We start from the raw sequence: 26352 nt of genomic DNA, 5'->3' as shown, positions 1-26352 counted from the left end.
TCATTCACCAAGTTTCTTGTGGAGAGATCGCCAAGTGGTTTAAGCATTCGAGCAAGCACTCCATTCAAAACCGTTAAGGAACGGCTTGCTTGGCAAGCGCTAGCTAGCTGCTTGGTAAAGGAGCACAACCCGAGCTTCTCCCTTTCAGTTTCGTGTTAAACAGCAAGAGCGAGTTTCAAAAGTTCGCTATGAAAAATGCCACGGTAGCGGCAGAAAGGGCCATGTTATTAACCCAACATTTGTGGGTTATATACAGTATAGTAGATCGTCGCTCAGTTCTGTAAGTAAACCTTACTTCACGAATGTCGGGATTCCTCCAAATTTCTTCATTTAGTGTTATAAAGAGTATTAGCGACTGTGTAAAAAGCTAATCAAATGTGTTTGTGGTGTATAATATTTTCACTTCCTGGGGAAGCCGTTGCTCCCACAGAAACGCCATTATAACTACTAGTGTAACTTGGCGCACTCCTCGCACCTCACCACATGTCGTTTCAGAGGGATAGGCATCTTTGACCATTTCGGTGTCTTTTGTGTCTTCGGTGTCTTTTGGGTGTTCGGGGACATTTGGGTCTTTGGGGACATTTGGGTCTTCAAGGTCTTTTTGAGCCTCATAGCCTTCAAGGGTATTTTGGGTATTTGGGGTGTTTTGTGTCTTCGGGGTCTTTGGGGTCTTCAGGGTATTTTGGGTCTTCAGGGTTTTTAAGGGTCTTTGTGGTCTTCCGAGTGTTTTGGGTCCTCGGGGTATTTTGGGTTTTTGGAGTCTTTAAGGGTCTTTGTGGTCTTCTGAGTCTTTTGGGTCTTTAAGGGTCTTTGGGGTGTTTTGGGGTTTGGGGTATTTTGGGTCTTCGGGGTATTTTGGGTCTTCTGGGTATTTTGGGTCTTCGGGATGCTTTGGGTCTTTGGGGTGTTTTGGGTCTTCGGGGTGTTTTGGGTCTTTTGGGTATTTTAGGTCTTCGGGGCCATTTGTTTTTTTTTTTGTTTGTTTGTTTTTTGTATACAAGATCGAGGCTCGTGAAAGAGCGAACATTAATCACACAGAAAGACAAACAGACACATAAAACAAATAACATCGGGAGCGGTAGACAAGATGGGGAGAGAGGGGGAAGGACACAAACACAACATTTGAGAGCAGGGACCGAGAGACATGGAGACATCGAGAGATCTGTGGGAGGGAGAGGGCTTTGGGGGGAGGCATGTGAAGGGGGGTGGAGGGGGGTGGGAGAGGCATAAACATATGGACACTGCCAGGACTTCCAGGAAAGAAGTTGGAATTTCAAACAAGGTGGATCTGGGGTGAATTAGTGGGGGTAGAAAAGATCAAGGTTTTGGATGGGGGAAGATAAGAGATGGTGGTGAACAGCTGTTTTAAAGACCTGGAGGGAGGAGTGGGATTGAAGGGAGTGTGGGAGTTTGTTCCAGAGGCGGGAGAAAAGAGGAATGAAAGAGTGAAGGTGAGCAGAGAGCCGAGATTTCGGCAGTTTAACGATCAGAGGGTTGCTGGCAGATCTTGTGCGACCTGTAGGAATATTTGGGGGACAGAGCACAGAGAGAGCTGGGGGAGCAAGGCCGGAGAGGAGTCGGTAGAAGACAGAAAGACCACCTACCTGCCTGCGGTGAGTGAGTGAAAGGCCCTCAGAGATAGCTTCATCGCGGGAGATTCCAATGATTTTGAAAGCTTTGGATTCAACAGCGTGAAGCCGAGCCAGGTGTGAGGCAGGAGCACCAGCCCATAGGGGTGAACAGTATTCCATTGAGCTGCGGATGGAAGCCTTGTATGTGGTGAGGAGCTCAGGTGTGCCGAGGAAGGACATCGCACGACGGAGGATGCCCAGTCGGCGACTGGCTTTGGAGGCCAGCTTGGAAATGTGGTTTTCCCAAGAAAGGTCATGGCAGATAGTGAGACCCAAAAGCTTGAGCGACAGAACTTCTTGGAGAGGATTGTTGAGAAAGTAGATGGGAGGGTTGTCCAGTCGATCTTTTCGGAGAGACATAGTAAGAGAGTGAGATTTGTCAGGATTGAAAGACATGTTCCACTTGTTTGACCAGTCTGTGATTTTGTCCAAGTCTTCAGAGAGTGAGGAGGCTGCAGACTGCCGATCTGAGGGAAGAGGAATGGAGCGGCAGAGAGTGGAGTTTTGAGGGTCTTTTTGAGAGTCTGGGCCTTAAAGAGTATTTTAGGTCTTTGGGGTGTTTTGGGACTTTGGGGTCTTCAGGGTCTTTAAGGGTATTTTGGGTCTTCATGGGTCTTGGTGGTCTTAAGGGTCTTGGGGTAATTAAAGGGTCATAAATGGTCTGAGGGGTCTCAGCAGTCTAAACGTAATTAATAGGGTTAATTAAGAGGGTGTTAATTTTATTTGAAGAATAAGAAGACGTTTACGTCGCATATAAACAAACATACATAACGACATAACTACATAACCATATATGTTTGCTCTATTATAATGATCTAGCATGACTCGGCACGCTCCGTATGCCTCACCACATGTTTCAGAGGGGTAGGCATCTTTGACCATTTCGGTGTCTTTTGGGTCTTCATGTTGTTTTGGGTCTTCAGGGCCATTTGGGTCTTCAGGGTCTTTTGGATCCTCTGGGCCTTTAAGGGTATTTTGGGTCTTCAGAGGCTTTTGGGTCTTAAGGGTCTTCAGTGTCTTTTGGGTCTTCGGGGTCTTCAGGGGCTTTTGGGTCTTAAATGTCTTTTGGTTCTTCTTGGTCTTTAAGGGTCTTTGGGTCTTCGGGGTCTTTTGGGTATTTTGGGTCTTCGGGGTGGTTTGGGTGTTCGGGGTGTTTTGGGTCTTCGGGGTCTTTTGGGTCTTTTGGGTCTTCGGGGTGGTTTGGGTGTTCGGGGTGTTTTGGGTCTTCGGGGTGTTTTGGGTCTTGGGGGTGTTTTGGGTCTTCGGAGTGTTTTGGTTCTTTGGGATGTTTTGGGTCTTGGGGGTGTTTTGGGTCTTCAGGCTGTTTTGGGTCTTCTGGGTGTTTTGGGTATTCGGGGTGTTTTGGGTCTTCAGGGTGTTTTCGGTCTTCGGAGTGTTTTGGGTCTTCGTGGTCTTTTGGGTTTTTGGGTATTCAGGGTCTTTTTGCACCTCAGGGCCTTGAAGGGTATTTTGGGTATTTGGGGTGTTTTGGGTATTCAGGGGTCTTGGTGGTCTGAAGCGTCTTGGGGGAATTAAAGGGTCGTCAAAGGTCTGGGGGTCTCAGCAGTCTTCACGCAATTAAGACAGTTAATTAAAATGGTGCTAAATTATTTGAAGAAGAAGAAGACGTTAGCGTCGCATATAAACATAGCGACATAACGACATAACGATATACGTTTGCTTTATTATAGCCGGCGAAGCCGGTGTTGTGAATGAACGCGTTAAAGCGCGGCGTTACGCGCGCTGCTTGCGAGCAAGGAGGAAGCGGACAAGCGGTAACTTATAAACATCTTTATTGTAGGAGCTCACTGTAACACTGGCCTGCTCCGGGCTGGGCGCCCGGTGTATATCATGAGGCCACGCCTACCCCTCGGGCGTGGCCACCGCCCACTTGGTGCGCGGGATGATGTCACCACGCCAGTGGGCTTTTGTGTCCGCCACACGCGCCCCCCCAGAATTCCCGCGCACCTGGAGGGCCAGTTTGCGGGGCAGACGAATGACCCGGCCGAAGCGCCCCCTGGCGATCGGCGGCGTCCGGGGTGCAGGGATGCCAGGTGGGATGCCCCTGGCTGCCCCTGGGATGGGTGCAGGAATGGGGGGCGGCGTGGCGGCGGGGCTGGGCGGTGCCGGGGGTCCGCCCGCAGGAGGGCGGCCCCGACGTGGGGGTCGGGCCACTGGCGGTGGATGGTCCACATCGAGGTGGGCCGGCTTGAGGCGATCTACCGAAACGCGGTCAGGAGTACCGCCGATGTCCAGGGTGAAGTGCTTCGCCCCGGTCTCCAGCACGCGGAAAGGCCCGTCGTACGGGGGCCGCAGTGGTGTCCGATGGGCATCGTGGCGGACGAAGACGTACTCCGCCGCGCGAAGCTCCGGGGCGACGTGCGCCGGTGGGTGCCCGTGGCATGCCGTTGGCACCGGGGCGAACCTCTGGGCGGTCTCTTGCAGAGCGGAGCGCTGCTGTGCCGCGGACCATGGTGCCGTGGAGTCGGGGAGGAATTCCCCAGGCACCCGCAGCGGTTGCCCGAAGACCAACTCCGCCGCGGATGCGCGCAGGTCCTCCTTGGGCGCCGTCCGGAGGCCCAGCAGGACCCAGGGGAGCCTGTCGACCCAGCCGCCGTCGCGGAGGGTGGCCCGGAGCGCGGCCTTCAATGAGCGGTGAAATCGCTCACACAGGCCGTTAGCCTGGGGGTGGTAGGCCGTGGTTTGGTGCAGCCGGACCCCGAGCCCCTGCGCAACCGCCCCCCAGAGCTCCGAGGTGAACTGGGGGCCGCGGTCGGATGAGATGTCTGAGGGGGCGCCGAACCGGGCGACCCAGGTGGCGATGAAAGCCTGCGCGACATCGGCCACCGTTGTCGACGCCAAGGGCACGGCCTCCGGCCACCGGGTGGCGCGGTCCACCATGGTGAGGATGTAGGTGAAACCCCGCGAGGGGGGCAGAGGTCCCACCAGGTCCACGTGGACGTGGTCAAACCGGCGTTCCGACACCGTGAACGGGGCCAACGGGGCCTGGGTGTGCCGGTGCACCTTGGCGCGCTGGCACGCGAGGCACGTCCTGGCCCAGCCGCGGACGGCCTTCCGGAGGCCATGCTAGACGAACTTGTCGGCGATCAGCCTTTGGGAGGCCCTCGCGCCCGGGTGGGACAGGCCGTGGATGGCGTCAAACACCTGGCGCTGCCAGCCCGCGGGCACGATGGGGCGAGGACGCCCGAGGGAGACGTCGCACAAGAGGGCCGCGCCCGCGCCGTCGAACGGCACCTCGGTGACGCGGAGGCCCGTGACGGCGGTCTGCAAGGCCTGGACGTCGGGGTCAGCGGCCTGGTCCGCTGCCATCCGGGCATAGTCGATGCCGAGGTGGACTGCGTGCGCGACGGCCCGGGAAAGGCAATCCGCCACCGGGTTGTCCTTCCCCGCGACGTGCTGGATGTCCGTCGTGTACTCGGACACGGCCGAGAGGTGACGCTGCTGCCGGGCCGACCACGGCTCGCTGACCTTGCCCATCGCGAAGATCAGCGGCTTGTGGTCGACGAAGGCAGTGAACGCGCGGCCCTCGAGCAGATGGCGGAAGTGCCTGACCGCCAAGTGAAGTCCGAGCAACTCGCGGTCGAAGGTACTGTAACGGCGTTCGGGCGGGCGAAGCTGCCGGCTAAAGAACGCCAGCGGTTGCCAAGCTCCACGCACCCATTGCTCGTGCACCGCGCCCACCGCGTAGTCCGAGGCATCGGTGGTGAGGGCGATCGGTGCATCGGGCGCCGGGTGCGCGAGCATGGTGGCGTTAGCCAAGGCGAGCTTCGCGCCCGTGAACGCCGTGTCCATCTGCTCGGTCCAGGTAACGTCGCCTTTGCCCGGCTTACCTCGGAGAGCTTCGTGCAGGGGGCGCAGGAGCTGGGCGATACGGGGCAGGAACCGATGGTAAAAGTTCACCATGCCCAGGAACTCCTGCAGCCCTCTGATCGTGCGGGGGCGCGGAAACCCCTTCACCGCCTCCACCTTGGCCGGCAGGGGGACGGCTCCGTGCCTGGTGACACGGTGCCCCAGAAAATCGATTGTGGCGGCGCCGAACCGGCACTTTGCGGGGTTCACAATCAGGCCATGCTGGCCCAGGCGTTCGAAGAGCGTGCGGAGGTGGCGTAGGTGCTCTTCGCAGGACGCGCTGGCGACGAGGATATCGTCCAGGTAGACGTAGACAAAATCCAAGTCGCGCAGGACGCTGTCCATCAGTCGCTGGAACGCCTGAGCCGCATTCTTCAGACCGAAGGGCATGCGCAGGAACTCGAAGAGTCCGAATGGCGTGATGACCGCCGTCTTCGGGACGTCCTCCGGCCTGACGGCGACCTGATGGTAGCCGCGTATGAGGTCCACCTTCAAGAAGAAGGACCTGCCCGCCAAACGGGCGGAAAAGTCCTGAATGTGGGGGACGGGGTAGCGGTCGGGAGTCGTGGCATCATTGAGACGGCGATAGTCCCCGCACGGTCGCCATCCCCCGCCGGGCTTCGGCACGATGTGCAGCGGCGACGCCCAAGCGCTCTCTGAGCGCCGAACGATGCCGAGTCACTCCAGGGTAGCGAACGCCACTTTTGCCACCGCCAGCTTCGTCGGCTCGAGGCGGCGTGCCCGGGCGTAGACCGGTGGCCCGACGGTGGGGATGTGATGGGCCACCCCATGCTTGACGGCCCCCGCCGAGAAGGTGGGCCGCGTGAGGGCCGGGAAGCCGGCGAGGAGGCGGGTGAATGCGTCCGCTGCCGGAAGCGTACAGACCAACGTGGCCGGAACCGAACCGTTCGGCAAGCCGCTTGGCAAGCCGCTCGTTGAGCTGGGCAACGCACAAGCGAGCGAGCTGAACGTCTCGGCCTGGACAAGACGTCTGCGCTTGACGTCGACCAGGAGCCCATTAGCGCACAGGAAGTCCGCGCCAAGCAGTGCCATGGGCACGTCGGCGGTGACGAACGTCCATCGGAAAACCTGCCCTCCAAACCGCAGAGAGAGGCAGCGTTTTCCATACGTACGGATGGGCGTCCCATTCGCGGCAAGCAGCGCGGGGCCCCCACCCGCGGCGTGCTTGTCTGACGTGCCAGCGGGAATGACACTCACCTGCGCTCCCGTGTCGCACAGGTAACGGCGCCCGGAGAAGGTGTCCGTTATGAACAGCAGGCTGCTCGAACGGCCGGCGCTCATCGCCACTATTGAGCGCCAGCCCGGGCGTTTCCCCACCTGTTGAAGGAGCATGGCAGATGGCACTGCCGAGCTTCGTGGCCGAACTTGGCGTGGAACCAGCACCAGGTGGTGGAGCTGGAGGAGCGTGGCTGGCTCCGCCAGGCCGGTGGAGTTGGCGGGTTTCCCCGCGGTGGCGGTTTTCGCCGCGGCGGTGGGTGGGGCGTGGCGGCGTTCACGAGGTGCGTATACGCATGCTGCGTATGCTGTAGAAGCTGATGCTGTGGAACAGCAGCATCAGCAGCATCAGCAGCATCAGCCTCGAGGGCCGTGACGGCCACGCCGACTCTCGCCCGCGTGTCCGAAGCGGCGAAGTACCTGTCCGCCTCGGCTGCCAATGCTCGGGGTTCCGTCAGCCCGGTCCCGGCCAACGCGAGGCGAACCTGCGCTGGAAGTTGGCGCCGGAAAAGCGCCCGGAATAGAGAACCGGGGGCTTCGTCGCCCAACAGTGACAGCATATGGTCCATTCGGACCGACGGGCACGTGTCACCGAGCTCGGGGAGATCCAGGAGGCGGTCGGCCCGTGCGTCGTCCGTGAGGCCGAACGTGGCTAGGAGTAGCCGCTTGAGTGCCTCGTACTTGTGGCCGTCCGGTGGGTGGCGAAGGACGGACACAACTCGAGCGGCCGTGCCAGGCCCGAGGGAGGCGACGACGTGGCAATAGCGCGTGTCATCGCCGGTGAGGCGCCGAAGCTGAAATTGGGCTTCGGCCTGGACGAACCAGACTTCGGCCTGAGCCTCCCAAAATTCCGGAAGTTTGACGAAGTTGGCCATGGCAATGGCGTCGCGTGTGGAAGGATCGCTCCGGCAGATCCAACGTCGAGGGGGTCACCAGTAAAGCGCGGCGTTACGCGCGCTGCTTGCGAGCAAGGAGGAAGCGGACAAGCGGTAACTTATAAACATCTTTATTGTAGGAGCTCACTGTAACACTGGCCCGCTCCGGGCTGGGCGCCCGGTGTATATCATGAGGCCACGCCTACCCCTCGGGCGTGGCCCCCGCCCACTTGGTGCGCGGGATGATGTCACCACGCCAGTGGGCTTTTGTGTCCACCACAGCGTACGTATTATGTTGAAAAAACAGATTATGCTGGATCCTTTGAGAATTCCAAGCTTTGACACACCAAATCACTTAATGGAGGCCGCCATCTTTCGGATGCGGAAGTATGCATAAAAAATTGAGAAAAAGTTCAATAGGAGTTTGTTTCACCCGTCTGTTTTTGATTCACAATCCCATGCACCTCTAATTTGTAATTAAAATACTTTAAGACCAACCTCGTTCCCCGGGCCCGCACGGGCCATCGTTATCTTCAACGAAAATCATCACCAAACACCGGAACCAATGAGATTTGAGCATTTGAAAAAATATTTCAAAAACCAAATCGCTCCATGGAGGCCGCCATCTTGCGGATGCGGAAGTATGCATAAAAAATTGCGAAAAAGTTCAATAGGAGTTTGTTTTACCCGTCTGTTTTTGATTCACAATCCTATGCACCTCTAATTTGTAATTAAAATACTTTAAGACCAACCTCGTTTCCCGGGCCCGCACGGGCCCTGGTTATCTTCAACGAAAATCGTTACCAAACACCGGAACCAATGAGATTGGAGCATTTGAAAAAATATTTCAAAAAAGCTTTTTACCACATTTCGGACGCTGAAAACGGCGTCAAATATTCTAAAATTGACGAAGAATTATTTTTAAAGAAATCTCGCGGCCGTAGGGGATAGTTTTTCATGGCCGGAAATATCCGAAGTTGAGACGGAATTCACCGAATTAATCAAGAAGTAAATTTTTTAAATTTTAATCTCATCCAGAATGCAAATGGTGTCATTTTGAACTAGGTATGGTACCGACTACACCTACCTACAACCAACTACCTAACCTACTGATGTCAGAGTGATGGGTAAAATAGTGGCAAGAGGCTTTGGCTTCGCCGGCTCATTGCGGCTTTGCAGTCGGGTACTAGTAATAAGATATGATATGATATGAATAAGGCTTACAATATGTTGTCATCCCTAGAACACGATCAATGGACTCTCCAATATTCGCTGTGTTCAGCGAATATTGGGTTTGAATTACGCTCAGGCAATGTGGAGGCGTTTCGTGGATATGAATAAGGCTTACAATATAGTGTCGGTGTACCCAGAGGTAAAATGTCAAGTGTACCCAGAGGTAAAATGTCAAGTGTACCCCAAAGTGATGTGAACGGAGTCGGCAAGCACGTTATGTTCCTGGGTGTCATGAGTTATCCACCAATTACGTTTCACGTCACAACCAGTAAGGTCGAAAGAAAACGAAGCGTATCCAGAGGTGTGGGAAACTTTCGTTAGGCGGGAGACCAAACTTGAAAATGCTGGAAACCAAAGCTGAAACTGGAAAAACAATATAGCCTATTTTACTCCAGGGGGTCCCAGGATTACCCACCCAAAATATCGTTGCGATCGGTTCAGCCGTTTTTGCGGTACCTGGGAACGGACGGATGGACAGACAGACAGACAGACAGACGGACATTTGGTAAATTCTAGTAAGATAAGCCATTTATACAAGTTATCACTGCAGGAAAAACGCCTTGGGGAAGTGGGACATCATTATAGTATTAATATTGTTTTGTAATAACATTTACAACATGTGATTATCATTAATTTTGTTATTAAAAGCGTCTTTGGAAAAACGTCATGATAAATCTTCTTCTTTGGACAAACGCCACGATAAAGCTAATTTAACATTGATATACACCTCAACGTGCAACCACATTGACGGCAATGGCGGGGAAAACCCGCTCGGGGGGAGAAAACCCCTTTGGGGAGAGGGGCAAATGAATGCGCTACAACATTCATTATGTAACCCTTCATCATCATGTCAAGTTTGGTTGAGATTGGATAAGTAACGACGGAATGTATTGGCATCAAAAAATCATCAGACAGACAGACAGACAGACAGAAATGGCGTATTTTAGTATGATGATAGGATAACGTGACTACTATAGAAAACAACATGAATGACAAGGCTATGGTAGAAAGCTTCAATGATGACATGACTATGGAAAAAGCTTCAATAACTAGAACGGTACTCGCTAGAGCGCATACCTACCAGGCTATACAGTCCACGTTTTATATCCCACTGATAGGTCGGATATGGATTCGGACCTGCACCAACAAATAATCATCAGGTTCTTGTCACCTAACAAACTCATCCACCAAGTTTTGTCATATTCAGTCCACAATATTTTTAAATATCCTGCTACACATGGGGGTTACAGATATGGTGTGAGAAATGGAGAAGGTGAAAGGATTTTGGAGTTTGCTGATGGAGCTGATTTGTTGATTTGTAATACTCAGTTCCAGAAAGAGGATAATAAGCTTGTTACATACACGTCAGGTGGGTCGACGACAACCGTTGACTACCTGATGGTGCGTAGGCTAGATAGGGGGCACCTCCGAGACACAAAGGTGATCCCGGGGGAGGAGGCTGTTTCACAGCACCACTTGGTTGTCTGCGACGTAAGGGTGAAAGGTGCGAGGAGAGCTCGGCGGGTGAAGTACCAACCGAGAATGAAGGTGTGGAGGTTGAAAGAGGTGACAGTAAGGGAGGCATTAAAAGAGAGGCTGAGTAGGGTCGAGGATGATGTGGTTGAGCTTGAAAGTGGTTGGATGTCAATGAAAGCTAGTCTGTTGGGAGCCGTTGGTGAGGTATGTGGATGGACAAAAGGACCACCGAGGCACTCGGAAACATGGTGGTGGGATGATGAAGTTGGAAAGAGGATTGACGAGAAGAGGAAGAAGTTCAAGGAGTGGCAGAAGGCGAAGGGTACGGGAGCAGAAACAGCAGAGCATGAAAGTTATAAGGCAGCCAGGAAGGCTGCAAAGAAAGAGGTAGCAAAGGCACAGGAGGCATGTCGGAAAATGTTCGGAGAACGCTTGGATTCGGAAGAGGGTCAGAAAGCAGTATTCAGGATTGCAAAGCAGATAGCGAAAGAGAGGTGTGATGTGATGGGGGTGAGCTGCTTGAAGGATGAAGTGGGACAAATCGTTGTCGACCCAGATGGAATTAAAGGAAGATGGAAAAGATATATGGAAATGCTGTTGAATACAGAGAATGAATGGGATGGCAACATAGAGAGTAACCCAGTTTTAGGACCGGCAGAGAAGATAACTGAGAAGGAAGTTGAGGAAGCGATAAAAGCAATGAAGGGTAGAAAAGCGGGAGGGCCGACGGGAGTTGTGGGAGATATGTTGAAGGCAGCAGGAAGTTGGGGTGTGAAGAGAATGACAGAGATCTGTAATCTGGTGGTGAAAGAAGGCCGCATTCCAGTGGCTTGGGAACTGAGTACCCTCGTCCCTCTATACAAGGGGAAAGGTGACCCTCTGGAGTGTGGCTCGTACCGAGCGATAAAGTTATTGGAGCATGGAATGAAGGTATTGGAAAGGGTGTTGGAGAGGAGGATAAGGAAGAAAGTGAAGATCGACGAAATGCAGTTTGGATTTATGCCAGGAAGAGGAACGACAGACGCGCTTTTCATTGTGAGGCAGTTGCAGGAGAAGTACATGGAGAAGAGGAAGAAGTTGTTTCTTGGGTTTGTTGATCTGGAGAAAGCATTCGATCGGGTTCCACGCAAAGTATTGACATGGGCATTGAGGAAGTTAGGAGTGGAGGAATGGTTGATCGGAGTAGTGATGGCAATGTACAAAAGAGCGCGCACAGCTGTAAGGACGAAGGACGGGAACAGTGGTGAGTTTGAGGTGAAGGTGGGAGTGCATCAGGGGTCGGTACTAAGTCCACTACTATTTGTAGCTGTGATGGAGGTGCTGGCTCAGAACATAAAGGAGGGTTTACCGTGGGAGTTGTTGTATGCAGATGATCTGGTGTTGATTGCGGAAAGTATGGATGGACTGAAGGAAAAGATGAACACGTGGAAGGAATGTATGGAGACAAAAGGTCTGAAGGTGAATATCGGAAAGACGAAGGTGATGGCAAGTGGTAAAGCATGTGGTGAGGTGGAAAGAACTGGGAAGTGGCCCTGTGCTGTGTGTAGGAAGGGTGTCGGAGTGAACTCCATTCAGTGTACAATGTGCGCTGAGTGGGTTCATCAAAAATGCAGTGGTCTGAGAGGGTCATTAACCAGTGTGGCAGCTACATTCAAATGTAAGGTGTGCACAGAGGGAGCTGCAGATGGAGGAAATGTTGAGTTGGATCTTGGAGACGGCATGAAGCTGGAAGGTGTGAAAACATTTTGCTACCTCGGAGACATGCTGAATGGAGAAGGTGGATCAGACTCGGCAACGGTTGCTCGAGTGAGATGTGCATGGAAGAAGTTTCGGGAATTGAGTGGCGTGCTGATGATGAGGGGAGTGTCGTTGAAGCTGAAGGGAAAGGTGTATGCTGCATGTGTGAGAAGTGTTATGATTTATGGGAGCGAGACATGGGTAATGAACGTAGAGCAGCAACGAAGGTTGGAAAGGGTGGAAATGCGAATGGTTCGACGGATGTGCGGAGTATCGTTGAGAGAGAGGAAGACAAATGATGAATTGCGAAAGATGATGGGAATAGAGCCTGTGATTGATGCTGTGAAGAGGAACAGGTTGAGATGGTTTGGTCATGTGTTGAGGAAGGATGAAAGTGACTGGTTGAGAAGAGTGATGGAAATAATAATAATAATAATTCATTTATTTTGTATAGCGCTTTTCCAGAAGCCCAAAGGCGCTTTGACAGAGTGGCAAACATAATGCATAACAATACATGAAAACAACAATTGCAAAAAGACAAGAATCAATAGGGAAATATTTAAAGCAAAAGGAGGGAGAAGGAGAAGAGATAGTCAGGGGTTAAATGCTGTGGGTTGAATGTTGAATGCAGTGTTGAACAGGTGGGTCTTTAGTGATGTTTTGAATGTGGTGAGTGAGGAGGAGTCTCTGATGGTGTGAGGTAGTGAGTTCCAGAGGGTGGGAGCAGCGATGGAGAAGGCCCTGTCCCCCCAGGATCTGAATTTGGTCCGGATGGAGGGGGTCAGGAGGTTGGTACCAGCAGAGCGGAGGTTGCGGGTGGGAGTGTGTCTGGAGAGGAGGTCAGCCAGGTAGGATGGGGCCAGGTTATGGAGGGCTTTGTATGTCAAGAGGAGGATTTTGTACTGGATTCTCTGGGGGATGGGGAGCCAGTGAAGCTTGTAAAGGACGGGGGTGATGTGATCACGGGTCCGGGAATGGGTGAGTAGACGGGCATTTGTTGAGTGAGAAATGAATGTAGAAGGAAGTAGAAGACGGGGAAGACCGAGAAAGACTTGGCTAAAGATGGTGGAAGAAGAAATGCGGGCAAGGGGGTTAACAAGGAGAGATGCAGAAAATAGGGCAAGATGGAGAAGATTGTCATGGGGACCGCAAGGCTAACCCCCGCTCTAGCAGGGAAAATGGCCTTTAAAATGCATGTTGTTGTTGTTGTGTACACAGGTATATCGTTTTTATATCTGGTGTTGGCCTGATGGTTAGGGCGGCCAGCTTGGGCTCCTAAGGTCCTGAGTTTGAATCCCATTCAGCTGTTGAATTATGAGTCGGCGAAATGAGGGTACTGGGTCCTCTCTCAAGGAGGTTGGTGGCAGGATTTGCACTCCGGCCGCTGTAAAAACACCTCATTCTGTATCACACACGGTAGTGTGTCGGGATGGTGCTGAGGAGTCGTCCAACGACGTAGCGACGTGCAGATCCAGTGTACGCTGCTATATATATATATATATATTGTAGTGAAAATGTATCAAAGTTGAACCCAGGAGTGATGCTCACTTAAACCGCTGAGGGGCGTCTATAAGACCTCGGACGTCCGCGACGCTGAGCCACTCCTGTGACATTTTACTATGACATGTAGTCTTGAATGGTAGCTACGTACCCGCACATATTCTAGGCTTGCTTGCATTGACTAATATTATCGATCTTTCCTATATGATGCCAAGATCCTGATATCTATTGCATGATTGTATTTTACAGGATGATGCCAAAGATCTGATTGTGATTAAACCTACCTATGGGACAAAGTTGTGGACTTGGTTAATTTCCACAATATATATATATATATATATATATATATATATGTATATATATATATATATATATATATATATATATATACATACACGTATATATATCGTTTTTGCCCTATCTCTCAATGATGAAAAATCACTTTTAAAAATTCAGATCCGGATCCGGAACTTCACCAAAATCTCATCATTTGGTCCTTGTCACACACACAACCTCTCCACCAAATTTCGTACGAATATGCCCACAACATTTTAAGATATCCTGTTCACAAACAGACAGACAAAGAAACAGACAGTCAGACAGTCAGACAGACAGACAGTCAGACAGACAGACAGGGGTGAAAACATAACCTCTGCCCACCTTCAGTGGCAAGGGCAATGATGTGACTATGGTAGAAAGATTCAATAATGACGTGAATGTGTTAGAAAGATTCAATAATGATGTGACTGTGGTAAAAAGCTTCAATAATGATGTGACTGTGGTAGAAAGCTTCAATAATGATGTGACTGTGTTAGAAAGATTCAATAATGATGTGACTGCGGTAGAAAGATTCAATAATGACGTGACTGTGTTAGAAAGATTCAATAATGATGTGACTGTGGTAGAAAGCTTCAATAATGATGGACTGTGTTCGAAAGATTCAATAATGACGTCACTGTGTTAGAAAGCTTCAATAATGATGTGACTATGGTAGAAATCTTCAATAATGATGTGACCATGGTAGAAAGATTCAATAATGATGTGACCATGGTAGAAATCTTCAATAATGATGTGACCATGGTAGGAATATTCAATAATGATGTGCCTATGGTAGAAAACTTCAATAATGATGTGACTCTGGTAGAAAAATTCAATAATGATGTGACTGTGGTAGAAATAATCAATAATGATGTGACTGTGTTAGAAAGATTCAATAATGACATGACTGTGGTAGAAAGCTTCAATAATGATGTGACTATGGTATAAATCTTCAATAATGATGTGACCATGTGTTACGTGTTCCTCCCCAAACCCCGGTCACGGTGAACCTCCGAGCCCCGAGAGGAGTCACGGCAGAAAGATGTGTTATTCTGTGTGTCAAAGATCAATGGTGAAACCACACCAATTGTTACCAACAAACAAGTATTGTATTAAGGTCACACAAGAATAACAGCACAAAAACAATAGTAATCAATTGTACAACCAATATATCATTCCCAAGATGGTACCATCAGTTTCGTACAATATAACTCACTGTGCTACAAGTGAGCGAAAATAACATTCCCAATGTCTCTGTCCCAGCTTTAAGCCAAAGTCGACCCACGCTCCAGTGATCGTCAGAACGATGTTGTATCGAGACCAGAATCCCATTCGGTTGACAGTCACACTGCCAAAGATGGGCAAAGGTACCATCAAGAGGCGACTGGGAAATCACACCTTCGGGTATGGACGTTCAACGGCTCACAAACGGCGAACCGCAAATTCCCACTCCAAAATCCACATTACACACACACACCAGGTTAACGTCTGGATGCGGTGAAATGGTTGAAGCGAGGTGAAGAGCCTAGAGCAATGCGAAATCGGGCGCGAGGCAAAATGGCCAACGGGCCCGTACTCGAGACGTAACGGCACTCCAACGATTCTCTTCGGAATCAACCGCAAAACCTGTCATGCAGGTTTATCTGTCACAGCGATAACAACTCTGTCGCAGGAATCCCTTTCCCAGGAAACCCAAAGTTCACTTGTGACCCCCGTTCGCCAGCGTTTGCTCAAGACCTCAAAGCAGCTTGGCTTCTTCTCCACCTTACTCGCTCCGCCTCTTCTTCCTCTTCCTCCACTTTTCTTCGTCCGGTTCCCGATCCAGTTTCCGGTTTCTTTTAAAACACTAACTTTTTTTGCCTTTTGAAAACAGTTATCTCTATTTCACTTTAACGATAACAATAATAGTACATGCAACCAAAAAATGTTTACAGTGGATGAGAACCACAACAACGGAAGTGACGAATCCGTAACACCATGGTAGAAACTTTCAATAATGATGTGACCATTGTAGAAATCTTCAATAATGATGTGACCATGGTATGAATCTTCAATAATGATGTGCCTATGGTAGAAAGCTTCACTAATAATGTGACCAAGGTAGAAATCTTCAATAATAAAAGCCTTAAGGATTTATGTTTAATTCTCCATCATTTAGTGCAAGACTTTGTTTTTGGAACATATAAGATGTCTGTCGTGACTTCCAGTTTTACATGCATCATTTTCTACATGAACAGACGGTGCAGGCAATCCATTCCCCAAGCTCGTTCTTCACATACTGACGTGCTCCAAGTGGGCGTGGTTTAAAACCAGGAACAACCAATCAACTCAGAGTACATGAGGGAAGCACAAGAAGAGGCTGTTATGCGCATAATTTCGACTCTCGAGGGGTTTTGAGCTAAAAGGGTGCGATAACATGGAGCAGTGAATACTGTACTTCACTGTTCTTAAATTTCCTTTGGGGCTATCAGCCATTTTAGTCTGCCATCTTAGATCGCTTTCTGCCGGTGGAATATCCATTTTGTTTAAACAATGCGCTGGTCACCCCGAAGCATTGGTATTTTCGTCTCCTGAAAATCAACATTTCACGACGGGTTTACCCGCCGAGACCTTCGACCAGCTTCTGGGGAGCATTGGCTGCATCTCGGTGGAGCGTCCACCTTTACTCCCGTTTCGCCATGTTCGTCGAGTGTAACGGAGATGGAGGATTTCCAGTGTGGGTAAAAGGTGAATTACATATATACTCACCTGGAAATGCCAGCGTGGCAGGGTGTTTTCAGAAATCATGATGAGTGGGATTTAGAACTAGAGATGTGCAAATAAATCTGTTTGCTTAAAAGAGCGAAAACTAAATAACCCTTGTTCTTGCTGTAGGCAGCAGTTAGTGCTTGCCACATATGCTTCTCGGAATCAGCTTGTATGCACATTGCAACACTTATCTTTTGACCAAGATGGACTTCTTTTTGCTTAGCTCTTCCCCAACCAATGCATTAATCAGATTTTATGACTTGGCATTCAATTGAAACCAAGAGTGGTGAAGATGCAACCAGAAGCTGCTCTTTGCTGATAACCCGAGGGTTTTGTAATCTCACCTCAGAGTTTTTTTTGGATAAATATGAGGATTTAACCTCGCTGGGGCAGAGACGAGCTTGGTGTTTGCAAGCAACCCTCTCCGCACGTGTGATATACAATAAATGATCGTTTGAAATAAATTGAAGCTCATTGAATTTGTTAGAGTAAATCTTTTACTTCCACACCAGCAAGCATCAAACCACCGTATGACCACACGTGAGTAGAAATTCATACACACATAATTTCTACATGTCAGTGCACTCTTGGTTTGGGGTATCTTTTGGATTTATTTTTGAAGACTATAATCATTCATTCACAGTGTGTATTAAAAACTAAAATACATAGTGGACTTTGTTGGACCACAAGACGAGTGACACGCCTTTCACTTTAATGTCATTTTGGAAGACGTACTCCCAGCAGTTCAGAGCTGAGTGTGCGTGGCGAGGATGCTAACGAAGGGAATCAGGTTCAAGAAGAAACCTCATTCGGGCACAAAAACAGTCAAAATACACAATTTTACACAATTGTTTTACACAAAATACCAAAGTGCAGTGTGATGAAGGTAAACAAGCAGGTGAAGTGTCGTCACACCTGGATACCGATGGAAGAACGGGTGCTGTCCTCCTGGCTTTCACCCAGGTAAGGGATTCCTCGGTGTAATCTTGCCACAGCCATGCTCTCGTGCATCCTCAGGACCGCTCCAGTGTTATCTTTCATCCTCGTGACAGGAACGATGTTCTCCTGCATCCTTTTGACTGAACCGGTGCTCTCATATATCCTGGGAACCGCACCGATGTTCTCCTGTATCCTCGTGACTGTACCGACGTTCTCCTGTGTCCTCGTGACTGCAACAACATTCTCCTGTGCCCTTGTTACTGTACCAATGTTATCCTGTGTCCTCGTTACTGTACCAACGTTCTCGTGAGTCCTCGTTACTGTACCAACGTTCTCGTGAGTCCTCATTGCTGTACCAACGTTCTCGTGGTTCCTCATTGCTGTACCAACATTCTCATGAGTCCTCGTTACTGTACCAACATTCTCGTGAGTCTTCATGCCGGCTCCAATATTCTCGTTTGCTCTTGGAAATGCACCAACATTTTCCTGTACTCTCGCAACGCTCTCATGGATCCTTGCGACAGTACCGGTGTTGTCGTGGTGTGTCCGTGTGACCATTCCAACATTCTCATGTGCTCTAATAAGCGTTCGTTCTTGTAAAACACCACCTGGAGGCTTTTCTTGTGTCCCATGTTGACTTTCTAGAGTTCTTCTCTCTACAGTAGACTTCAGTGGTTTTCTAATCACTTCGGCTTCCATTTCATAATCTTGATCCTCAATTTCATCCTCATCCTCATCTTCCTCCATGGTGGAGCCCTGATGGATCAGGATTCTGGGGCCATGAATCTGAGCAGCTGCAGCATCCATGGCTGCCGTCAAGGCTTTTGCGCTGTCTAAGCTCTCTGAGGAGTTGCTCAAACCTTCGGTGTCCTGATTAATGGAGGAATTGGTTGTTTGTGAGCTGATGTCGCCAGCATGATGGTGGTGATGATGATGGTGAGCATGGTGTGGTGTGCTGCTTGACCCATGCTGACGTGAAACGAGCGGGGTAGCATGGTGGTGGTGGTGATGGTGGTGATGCCGAGGTGGAAGTGTGTGATGTCCACCTGGATGCCGAACGCTTGCTTCGCAGTAAGAGTCCTGTGCAGATTCCGTGCTGCTCTGCGTCGTCACTGAAATGAGGGGCTTCGAAGTTGTACGAGGAGGGACGGGCGGAGGGGTCTTTTTGTACGTTGTGATAGTTACTACGGGAGGGTGGGGGGTGAATTAAAACACAAAAAATAAGCTTTCAAAGAAAACTATTGGGGTGAGTTAAACGTGTTGGCATGATGAAGATACCTTTACAGACACAATTTGTCGAAGTCTTCGGCCACCTTGAAAGTAAACATTTTTATTGTCACATTAACATATTTAGAGAAATAAAATGTGTTATAATGATCATGTTTTATTTATTAAAGAAACAAAAGTGAATTGTATTTTACAATATTAACAGGTGAAATGTCAATAAATTGGTGTGATCACCTTTTGCATGAAAAACAGCAGATATCTATCCGTTTTGGAATGCTTTCTTGAAATCTCTATTAGGAGGTTGTTCCATGCATTCTGCAATGTTTCCCATAATTTGTCTTTTGATTTTGGTTGTTTTGTTTTCCCAGAAACCCAGAATTCATATAACTCCAGCATTGGAGACAATGTGGTGCGTATGCGTAGTTTGACGTCATATTCTTATTAGATCGGAAGGTCAGGACAGCTGCAACCTTTTGACATTTGATGCTGATTTTAATAGTTACCTTTGATATTTTTTCACAATAAGAAAAGTTATTCGGAAGTCATTGTGATTGTGAATATAAACACTTCTGTTTGGAGAAATTTTACCTCATGTCCCATAAAACCTCACGTTTTTTCTGGGGGTGGGATGAAGGAGGGGAAGAGGTGGGAGGAGGGACCCTGCGTTGCCGGCAACACCGGGTATCTTTGCTAGTCAATAGTAATAAATGTCAGTGTGTGTCAGTGTCAGAGATGTGCATGGAAGAAGTTTCGGGAACTGAGTGGCGTGCTGATGAGGAGTGGAGTGTCGTTGAAGCTGAAGGGAAAGGTGTATGCTGCATGTGTGAGAAGTGTTATGATTTATGGGAGCGAGACATGGGTAATGAACGTAGAGCAGCAACGAAGGCTGGAAAGGGTGGAAATGCGAATGGTTCGGTGGATGTGTGGAGTATCGTTGAGAGAGAGGAAGACAAATGATGAATTGCGAAAGATGCTGGGAATAGAGCCTGTGATTGATGCTGTGAAGAGAAACAGGTTGAGATGGTTTGGTCATGTGTTGAGGAAGGATGAAAGTGACTGGTTGAGAAGAGTGATGGAAATGAATGTAGAAGGAAGTAGATTTTTTTTTTGTATACAGAATCGAGGCTCGTGAAAGAGCTAACATTTATTTCACAAACAAATCAAACAGACAAACAAAATATATAAAAAGAGGGAGCGGAAGACAAGATGGGGAGAGAAGGGGAAGCACACAAACACAACATTTGAGAGCAGTGTGATGTGTGGGAGGGAGAGGGCTTGGGGGGAGGAGGTGTGGGAAGGGGGTGGGGGGAGGGGGGGGGGGTGGGAGAAGTATAAAACACAAGGACACCAAGGACTTCCAGGACAGAAGTTGGAATTTCAAAAAAGTGGATTTGCGGTGAAATTAGCGGGGGTAGAAAAGATCAAGGTTTTGGATGGGGAAAGATAAGAGATGGTGGTGAGCAGCTGTTTTAAAGACCTGGAGGGTGGAGTGGGATTGAAGAGAGTGAGGGAGTTTGTTCCAGAGGCGGGAGAAAAGAGGAATGAAGGAGTGAAGGTGAGCAGAGAGTCTTGATTTTGGCAGTTTAACCATAAGAGGGTTGCAGGCAGATATTGTGCGACCTGTAGGAATATTTGGGGGACAGAGCCCAGAGAGAGCTGGGGGGGGGGGGGGGGCAAGGCCAGAGAGGAGTCGGTAGAAGACGGAAAGACCACCAACCTGCCTGCGGTGAGTGAGTGAAAGGCCCTTGGAGTTAGCTTCATCGCGGGAGATTCCAATGATTCTGAACGCTTTGGTTTCAACAGTGTGAAGACGAGCTAGGTGTGAGGCAGGAGCACCAGCCCAGAGGGGAGAGCAGTATTCCATTGAGCTGCAGATGAAAGCCTTGTATGTGGTGAGGAGCTCAGGTGTGCCAAGGAAGGAATTTGCATGACGGAGGATGCCCAGTCGGCGACTGGCTTTGGAGGCCAGATTTGAAATGTGGTTTTCCCAGGAAAGATCATGGCAGATAGTGAGACCCAAAAGCTTGAGTGACAGAACTTCTTGGAGAGGATTATTCAGAAAGTGGATGGGAGGGTTGTCCAGTCGGTCTTTTTGGAGAGACATCGTAAGAGTGTGAGATTTGTCAGGATTGAAAGACATGTTCCACTTGTTTGCCCAGTCTGTGATTTTGTCCAGGTCTGCAGAGAGTGAGGAGGCTCCAGACTGCCGATCTGAGGGATGAGGAATGGAGCGACAGAGAGTAGTGTCATCAGCAAAGAGATAGAGAGGATTTTCAAGAGTGTCAGAGAGATCATTGATGAAGACCAGAAAAAGCACAAGGCCCAGAACACTGCCTTGGGGAACTCCAGCCTGAACAGGAAGAGGAGATGAGAGAAACCCATTCAGGGCCACACGTTGACTACGACAAGAGAGGAAGTCCGCCAGCCATGCATGGAGATTTCCATGGATACCAAAGGAGGAAGGTTTGGTGAGCAGAGCGGGTTGCCAGACCATATCGACGGCATGTGATATGTCAAGGGAGGCAGCTCTAATTTCCTGTTTGGGATTGAGGACCTCCATCCATTGTTGAGAAAGCAGAAGCAGCATGTCCAGAGTCGAGTGACCAGGTCTGAAACCAAATTGATGATCAGAGATCAAGTCATTGGAGAAGAGGAAAGATTTCATATCCGAAGCAATGATGGATTCCATGACTTTGCTGATAATTAGGAGAAGGGTGATTGGTCTGTAGTTGCTAGGATCTGTTTTTGCACCTTTTTGTGCAAAGCGGTGATGTTGGCTGATTTCCAAGCAGATGGCAGATGACCTTGAGCGAAAGAGAGGGTGAAGAGAACAGAGAGAGGGAGTGAAAGAGCGGAAGAACAGGATTTTATGACCCGTGGGCTGATGCCGTCAGGTCCAGTTGCAGAATCAGAGTCGAGGGTTGACAGAAACTTTTCCACCTTGTCAGGAGGAAAGGACCCAGAGCCCAGGAGCAGCTGGGTACGACTGGGTATGGCGGGTACAGAGAGAGATGGGTTTGGGACACAAGATTTAGAGGCAAACACAGAGTTGAGGCATTCAGCTTTTTCACGTGTGGAGTCAGCCGTGTAACCGTTTGAGGCGAGGGAGGGGATGGAGGGGGAACAAACACCAGAAACAGATTTGACCAGACGCCACCAGGATTTGGAAGAGGGAGACAGATAAGAGAATTCGGTCTTGAGAACGGAGAGATATTGTTTCCTCGCTCTCCTGAGGGTGGACACACACTTGTTTTGGACTTTGTGAAAGGAAATGAGATTTCCTTCTGTTGGATTTGCTTTCCAGGAGACGAAAGCAAGTTGTTTCTGGGCAACAGCCTCACCACAAGATTCCGTGTACCATGGACGGGAGGAAAGGTATGACAACTGAAGACGAGATGGGATAAATCTGTGCATGAGAGAGAGCAATTTACTTTGGAAGAATTCCCAGGATGAGTTGATGTCAGAGGCGGTAGAGATGGGAGACCAGTCCAGATGATTGATGGCTGCTTGAAGACCGTGCCAGTTGGCCTGAGTGAAATGCCAGACTCGTCGACGCTGAGGAGGCTCTCTGAGAATGGTCAGAGAGATGTCCACTTTAACAAGCACATGATCAGATGAGCCGATTGGAGCAGAAGAAGAGCAGCAGACATTTTCAGGGAAGTTAGTCATAACCAAGTCCAGAAGAGAAGATGCTCCGTTGACTGAGATCCGGGTCGGGAAATTGACAGATTGTGTCAGTCCCAGTGAGTCACAGAAGTCCTTTACTGAGGAGCCATGGCTGGTGAGAGAGTACCCACACCCAGCCAACTGGCATGGTGACAATTGAAATCACCACATATGAGGAAGAGAGAGTTGGGATGGGTAGATAGAAGTTGGTCCATGTTATGAGACAGCGAGATGTAGATGGAGTCATCACTGTTTGGTGGACGGTACAACACACATATGAACAAAAGGTGGGAGTGAAGGGGAAGCCGTAGCCAAAGGTATTCCTGGGGGTGAGGTGGAGAGAGGGCAGTGCAGGGCGAGTGAGGAAGAGAGTTTTTTATAAAGATAGCAACCCCACCTCCAGGACGAGGCTCAGGTCTATCATACCGGAGGAGGGAGTAACCTGGGAGAGATACCAAGGAATCAGAGACATCATGAAGGAGGAAAGTTTCTGTTAAGCAGATCACGTCTGGTTTGTCAGAAGCAACCTGTATGGAGAGATCAGTCAAGTTTGAGCGAAGGCCCCGGATGTTTGAGGTCCATACCGTTAATGAAGAGGAAGGGGGAGCATCGGATACAGAACAGGGGGGGGGGGGGGAGGGGTAAGGAGAGCGGTTGAAGGTGTGTCAGAGATTTCAGAATAGCTTGGAGAAAGGGAAGAATGGGGCGGACAAAAGGTTTGATGGTGATTGGGTGAGGCACAGTGAGGTGTTATTTGAGGGGGGGGGGGGGGGAGAGCGAGGCAGAAGGTTGGGGGAGATTAAGGTGAAAGTTGGAAGGGGGAAGAAGCACGGAGGATGCTTTGAGGAGGAGGGGTGAGAGGGGAGTCTAGGAGGGGAGGAGCGAGGGAGAGTCTCGGAGGGGAGGGGTGTGGGGGGAGTTTTGGAGGGAAGGGGCAAGGGGGGAGATTTGAAAGGGATGGGTGATTAGAAAGATTTGGAGGGGAGGGGCAAGGGGGAAGATTTGAAAGAGATGGGTGATGGGGAAGATTTGGAGGGGAGGGGCAAGGGGGTAGATTTGGAGGGGAGGGGTGATGGGGAAGTTTTGGAGGGGAGGGGTGATGGGGAAGTTTTGGAGGGAAGGGGTGATGGGGAAGATTTGGAGGGGAGGGGCAAGGGGAAAGATTTGAAAGGGATAGGTGATGGGGAAGATTTGGAGGGGAGGGGCAAGGGGGAATATTTGAAAGAGATGGGTGATGGGGAAGATTTGGAGGGGAGGGGCAAGGGGGTAGTTTTGGAGGGGAGGGGTGATGGGGAAGTTTTGGAGGGGAGGGGTGATGGGGAAGTTTTGGAGGGAAGGGGTGATGGGGAAGGGGTGATGGGGAAGATTTGGAGGGGAGGGGTGAGATGGGATTTTAGAAAGTGTACGATTAATGGGAAACGAACATTTATTGCAAAATGAGTTTCTTGTGACCTTCGAGTCAAAAATACGTTTGAGGACGCTGAAGGAGGGGTGGAGTGCAGGAGAGTTTCGGGGATGTAGAAAAGAGGAACTGTAAGAGATGGAATTTTTTGTTGGAATGAATAGATTTGGTGAGAAAGTCGAAAGCATCCTTTTATAGAAGAAGAAGAAAAAGGTGTTATAATATACGACAGAATACAGTTCTTCAGGGGAAAGTTTAAACAGTTTTAAATTGAGCAGTGAAAACTATCTGGGGAAATGGAAAATGGAAATGGGGGTGAAACACGTGATCGAAGAACGAACGAACAAATAAGAACAACGAATAAACGAATAAGAACAACGAATAAGAACAGAGAAGGCAATATATATATATTTTTTTGAGTTGAGATTTTAAACAAAATCTCAAGATGACGGGGAGAAACCGAGAAAGACTTGGCTAAAGATGGTGAAAGAAGAAATGTGGGCAAGGGGATTAAGAAGGGGAGATGCAGAAAATAGGGCAAAATGGAGAAGATTGTCATGGGGACCGCAAGCCTAACCCCCGCTCTAGCAGGGAAAATGGCCTTAAAATGCATGTTGTTGTGTTTTGTTGTGTGTCAGTGTGTGTGTGTCTCCTCCATAACTCCAAAACAATGAAACCTAGCAGCCCGAAACTTTGCATGCACACGAAGGGAACTCCACGGGATTGCATGAATGAAAACTGTGTATTTGTGTAAATAAAAAACTATTTGAAGATGTTAATTTAGAGTGTGCTCATCATCAGTACATCTTTAGTCAGCCTGTTGTCACCTCGCTGGGGTATGAAGCTGCCATTTTGTTTCGGCCTTCCCAAAAATACCTTGGCAATTTTCTAAGATTACCTCTCATGGGCTAATTAAAATATATAATTGTAATCTGTGTTCGGATTTGAGGATTGGAGCTCACAGATCGGATTGGAGTTTGAGAGAGTTTAACTCCCTCTCATTGAGGAAGGCTGTGTAGAAGACCTATTTGGCCGAAAGCTTGTCGAAAATAAAAGATCGTCCTGAAGCTATGTCCGTAACTTATTTAATTTCTTCCGATTATATATTTTATGCAAATGACGCACCCTACTATTGTGGAGTTTCTGCATTTTATATATACAGAGTGGTCCAGAAACCCTGGGCACATTTTGAATGTAGATACCTGCAACAAACAACGAGTAATCATGTTTAGATGGTTTTATACCTGCAACAAACAACTAAGATTATTATTGTTCTTTGGTGCAAAACAAAACATGATTACTCGTTAAACAATCTAATCAGCTTAATATAAATGAAACAGTTCAGTTCGTATGTTCAAACTGCTTTTCGTCATTGTCTAGGCACAGCTGTAGCCGTGACAAAACACTCTGACACACAGTTCTGCATGTTTCCATCGTTAAGGCAGCAGTCTCATTACGGATGAATTGTTTCAAGTCTCTAAGGGTCGTAGGATTCATCGCATACACTTTGTGTTTGAGGAAACCTCAAAGGAAGAAATCACAGGGTGCTAAATCACAAGACCGCGGCGGCCATTCAACCGGACCACGAAGGCCAATCCATTTGTCTGTAAAGTTCAAATCAAGGGTCTGGCGTATACTGACAGCATAATGAGCAGGCGCACCATCATGCATGAAGCACATTTGGCCATCATTGAATGGAAATACATGCTGCTCCAACATTAGAAAGTAATTTGCAGCATTCACATTTTCTTCAAAAAATATTGGTCCAACAATGCCTCCAGAAGAAATGCCTGCCCAGATGGACACACTAGCTTGATACTGGACGTTGTGTTCAACAGTAAATCGTGGGTTGTCTACTGCCCATATCACGCTGTTATGACGATTCACAGAAACAGATAAAGCAAATTTGGATTCATCTGACCACAAGATCCTGTTCTGCAAATCATTGTCCATATCAATTAACCCAAGCAATGTCTTACATGCCTCAATGCGCCAGTCAAAATCATCCTCAGATAGTTGGTGAATTAATCTGGGTATGTATGGCTTTCACATTAAGGTCTTTTAGTATTCTTCCATTCGATGATCGGCTTATGTTGGTGACGTTTGATAAACAATGAGTTTATAATGGTGGGTTACTGTCGAGTTGTTGTTGAATGACCGCTCTGCTTTCCTCAGTTAAAACAGTACGAGGCCTACCTGGTGACTGTTTTGGAAGAATGCTGCCGGTTTCATCAAACTGCTTGTTTATTCTGCCGATGGTTCTTCTCTCAATTGAGTCGGCGCCACATTCTTTGACAAGTTGTCTGTGAACTTCAGCTGAATTTCCAGATACAGAATACAATAGTACAGCGCAAATTTTCTGTCTCACGATATCCAACGTCATATTAGCGCATCCAATTCACAATGAACTGAACTAATGCAAAGACAAACGAGTGCAGCACACTGAGCGAATCTCACCCCGATCCATATCACGTGATGCACCTCACTCTGTTGC

The 26352-nt window shown here is 49.0% G+C and overlaps 1 protein-coding gene across 4 annotated transcripts in view; it reads right to left on the bottom strand.

Moving 5' to 3' along the window:
* LOC137422886 (disks large-associated protein 2-like) overlaps positions 1–26352 on the bottom strand; it is a 402494-nt gene that overhangs the window by 47293 nt on the left and 328849 nt on the right. For all 4 annotated transcript variants that reach the window (XM_078774953.1, XM_068109517.2, XM_068109518.2 and 1 more), the window contains one exon: positions 17540–18747. In XM_078774953.1, coding sequence (XP_078631079.1) covers positions 17540–18747 — 1208 coding nt within the window. The remainder of the gene's footprint in view (positions 1–17539; positions 18748–26352) is intronic.

Source organism: Myxine glutinosa, chromosome 3, assembly GCF_964187855.1.
Source record: "Myxine glutinosa chromosome 3, kmMyxGlut1.1, whole genome shotgun sequence".
Taxonomy (NCBI): Eukaryota; Metazoa; Chordata; class Myxini; order Myxiniformes; family Myxinidae; genus Myxine; species Myxine glutinosa.
This window is presented reverse-complemented; position numbering and strand designations above follow the sequence as displayed.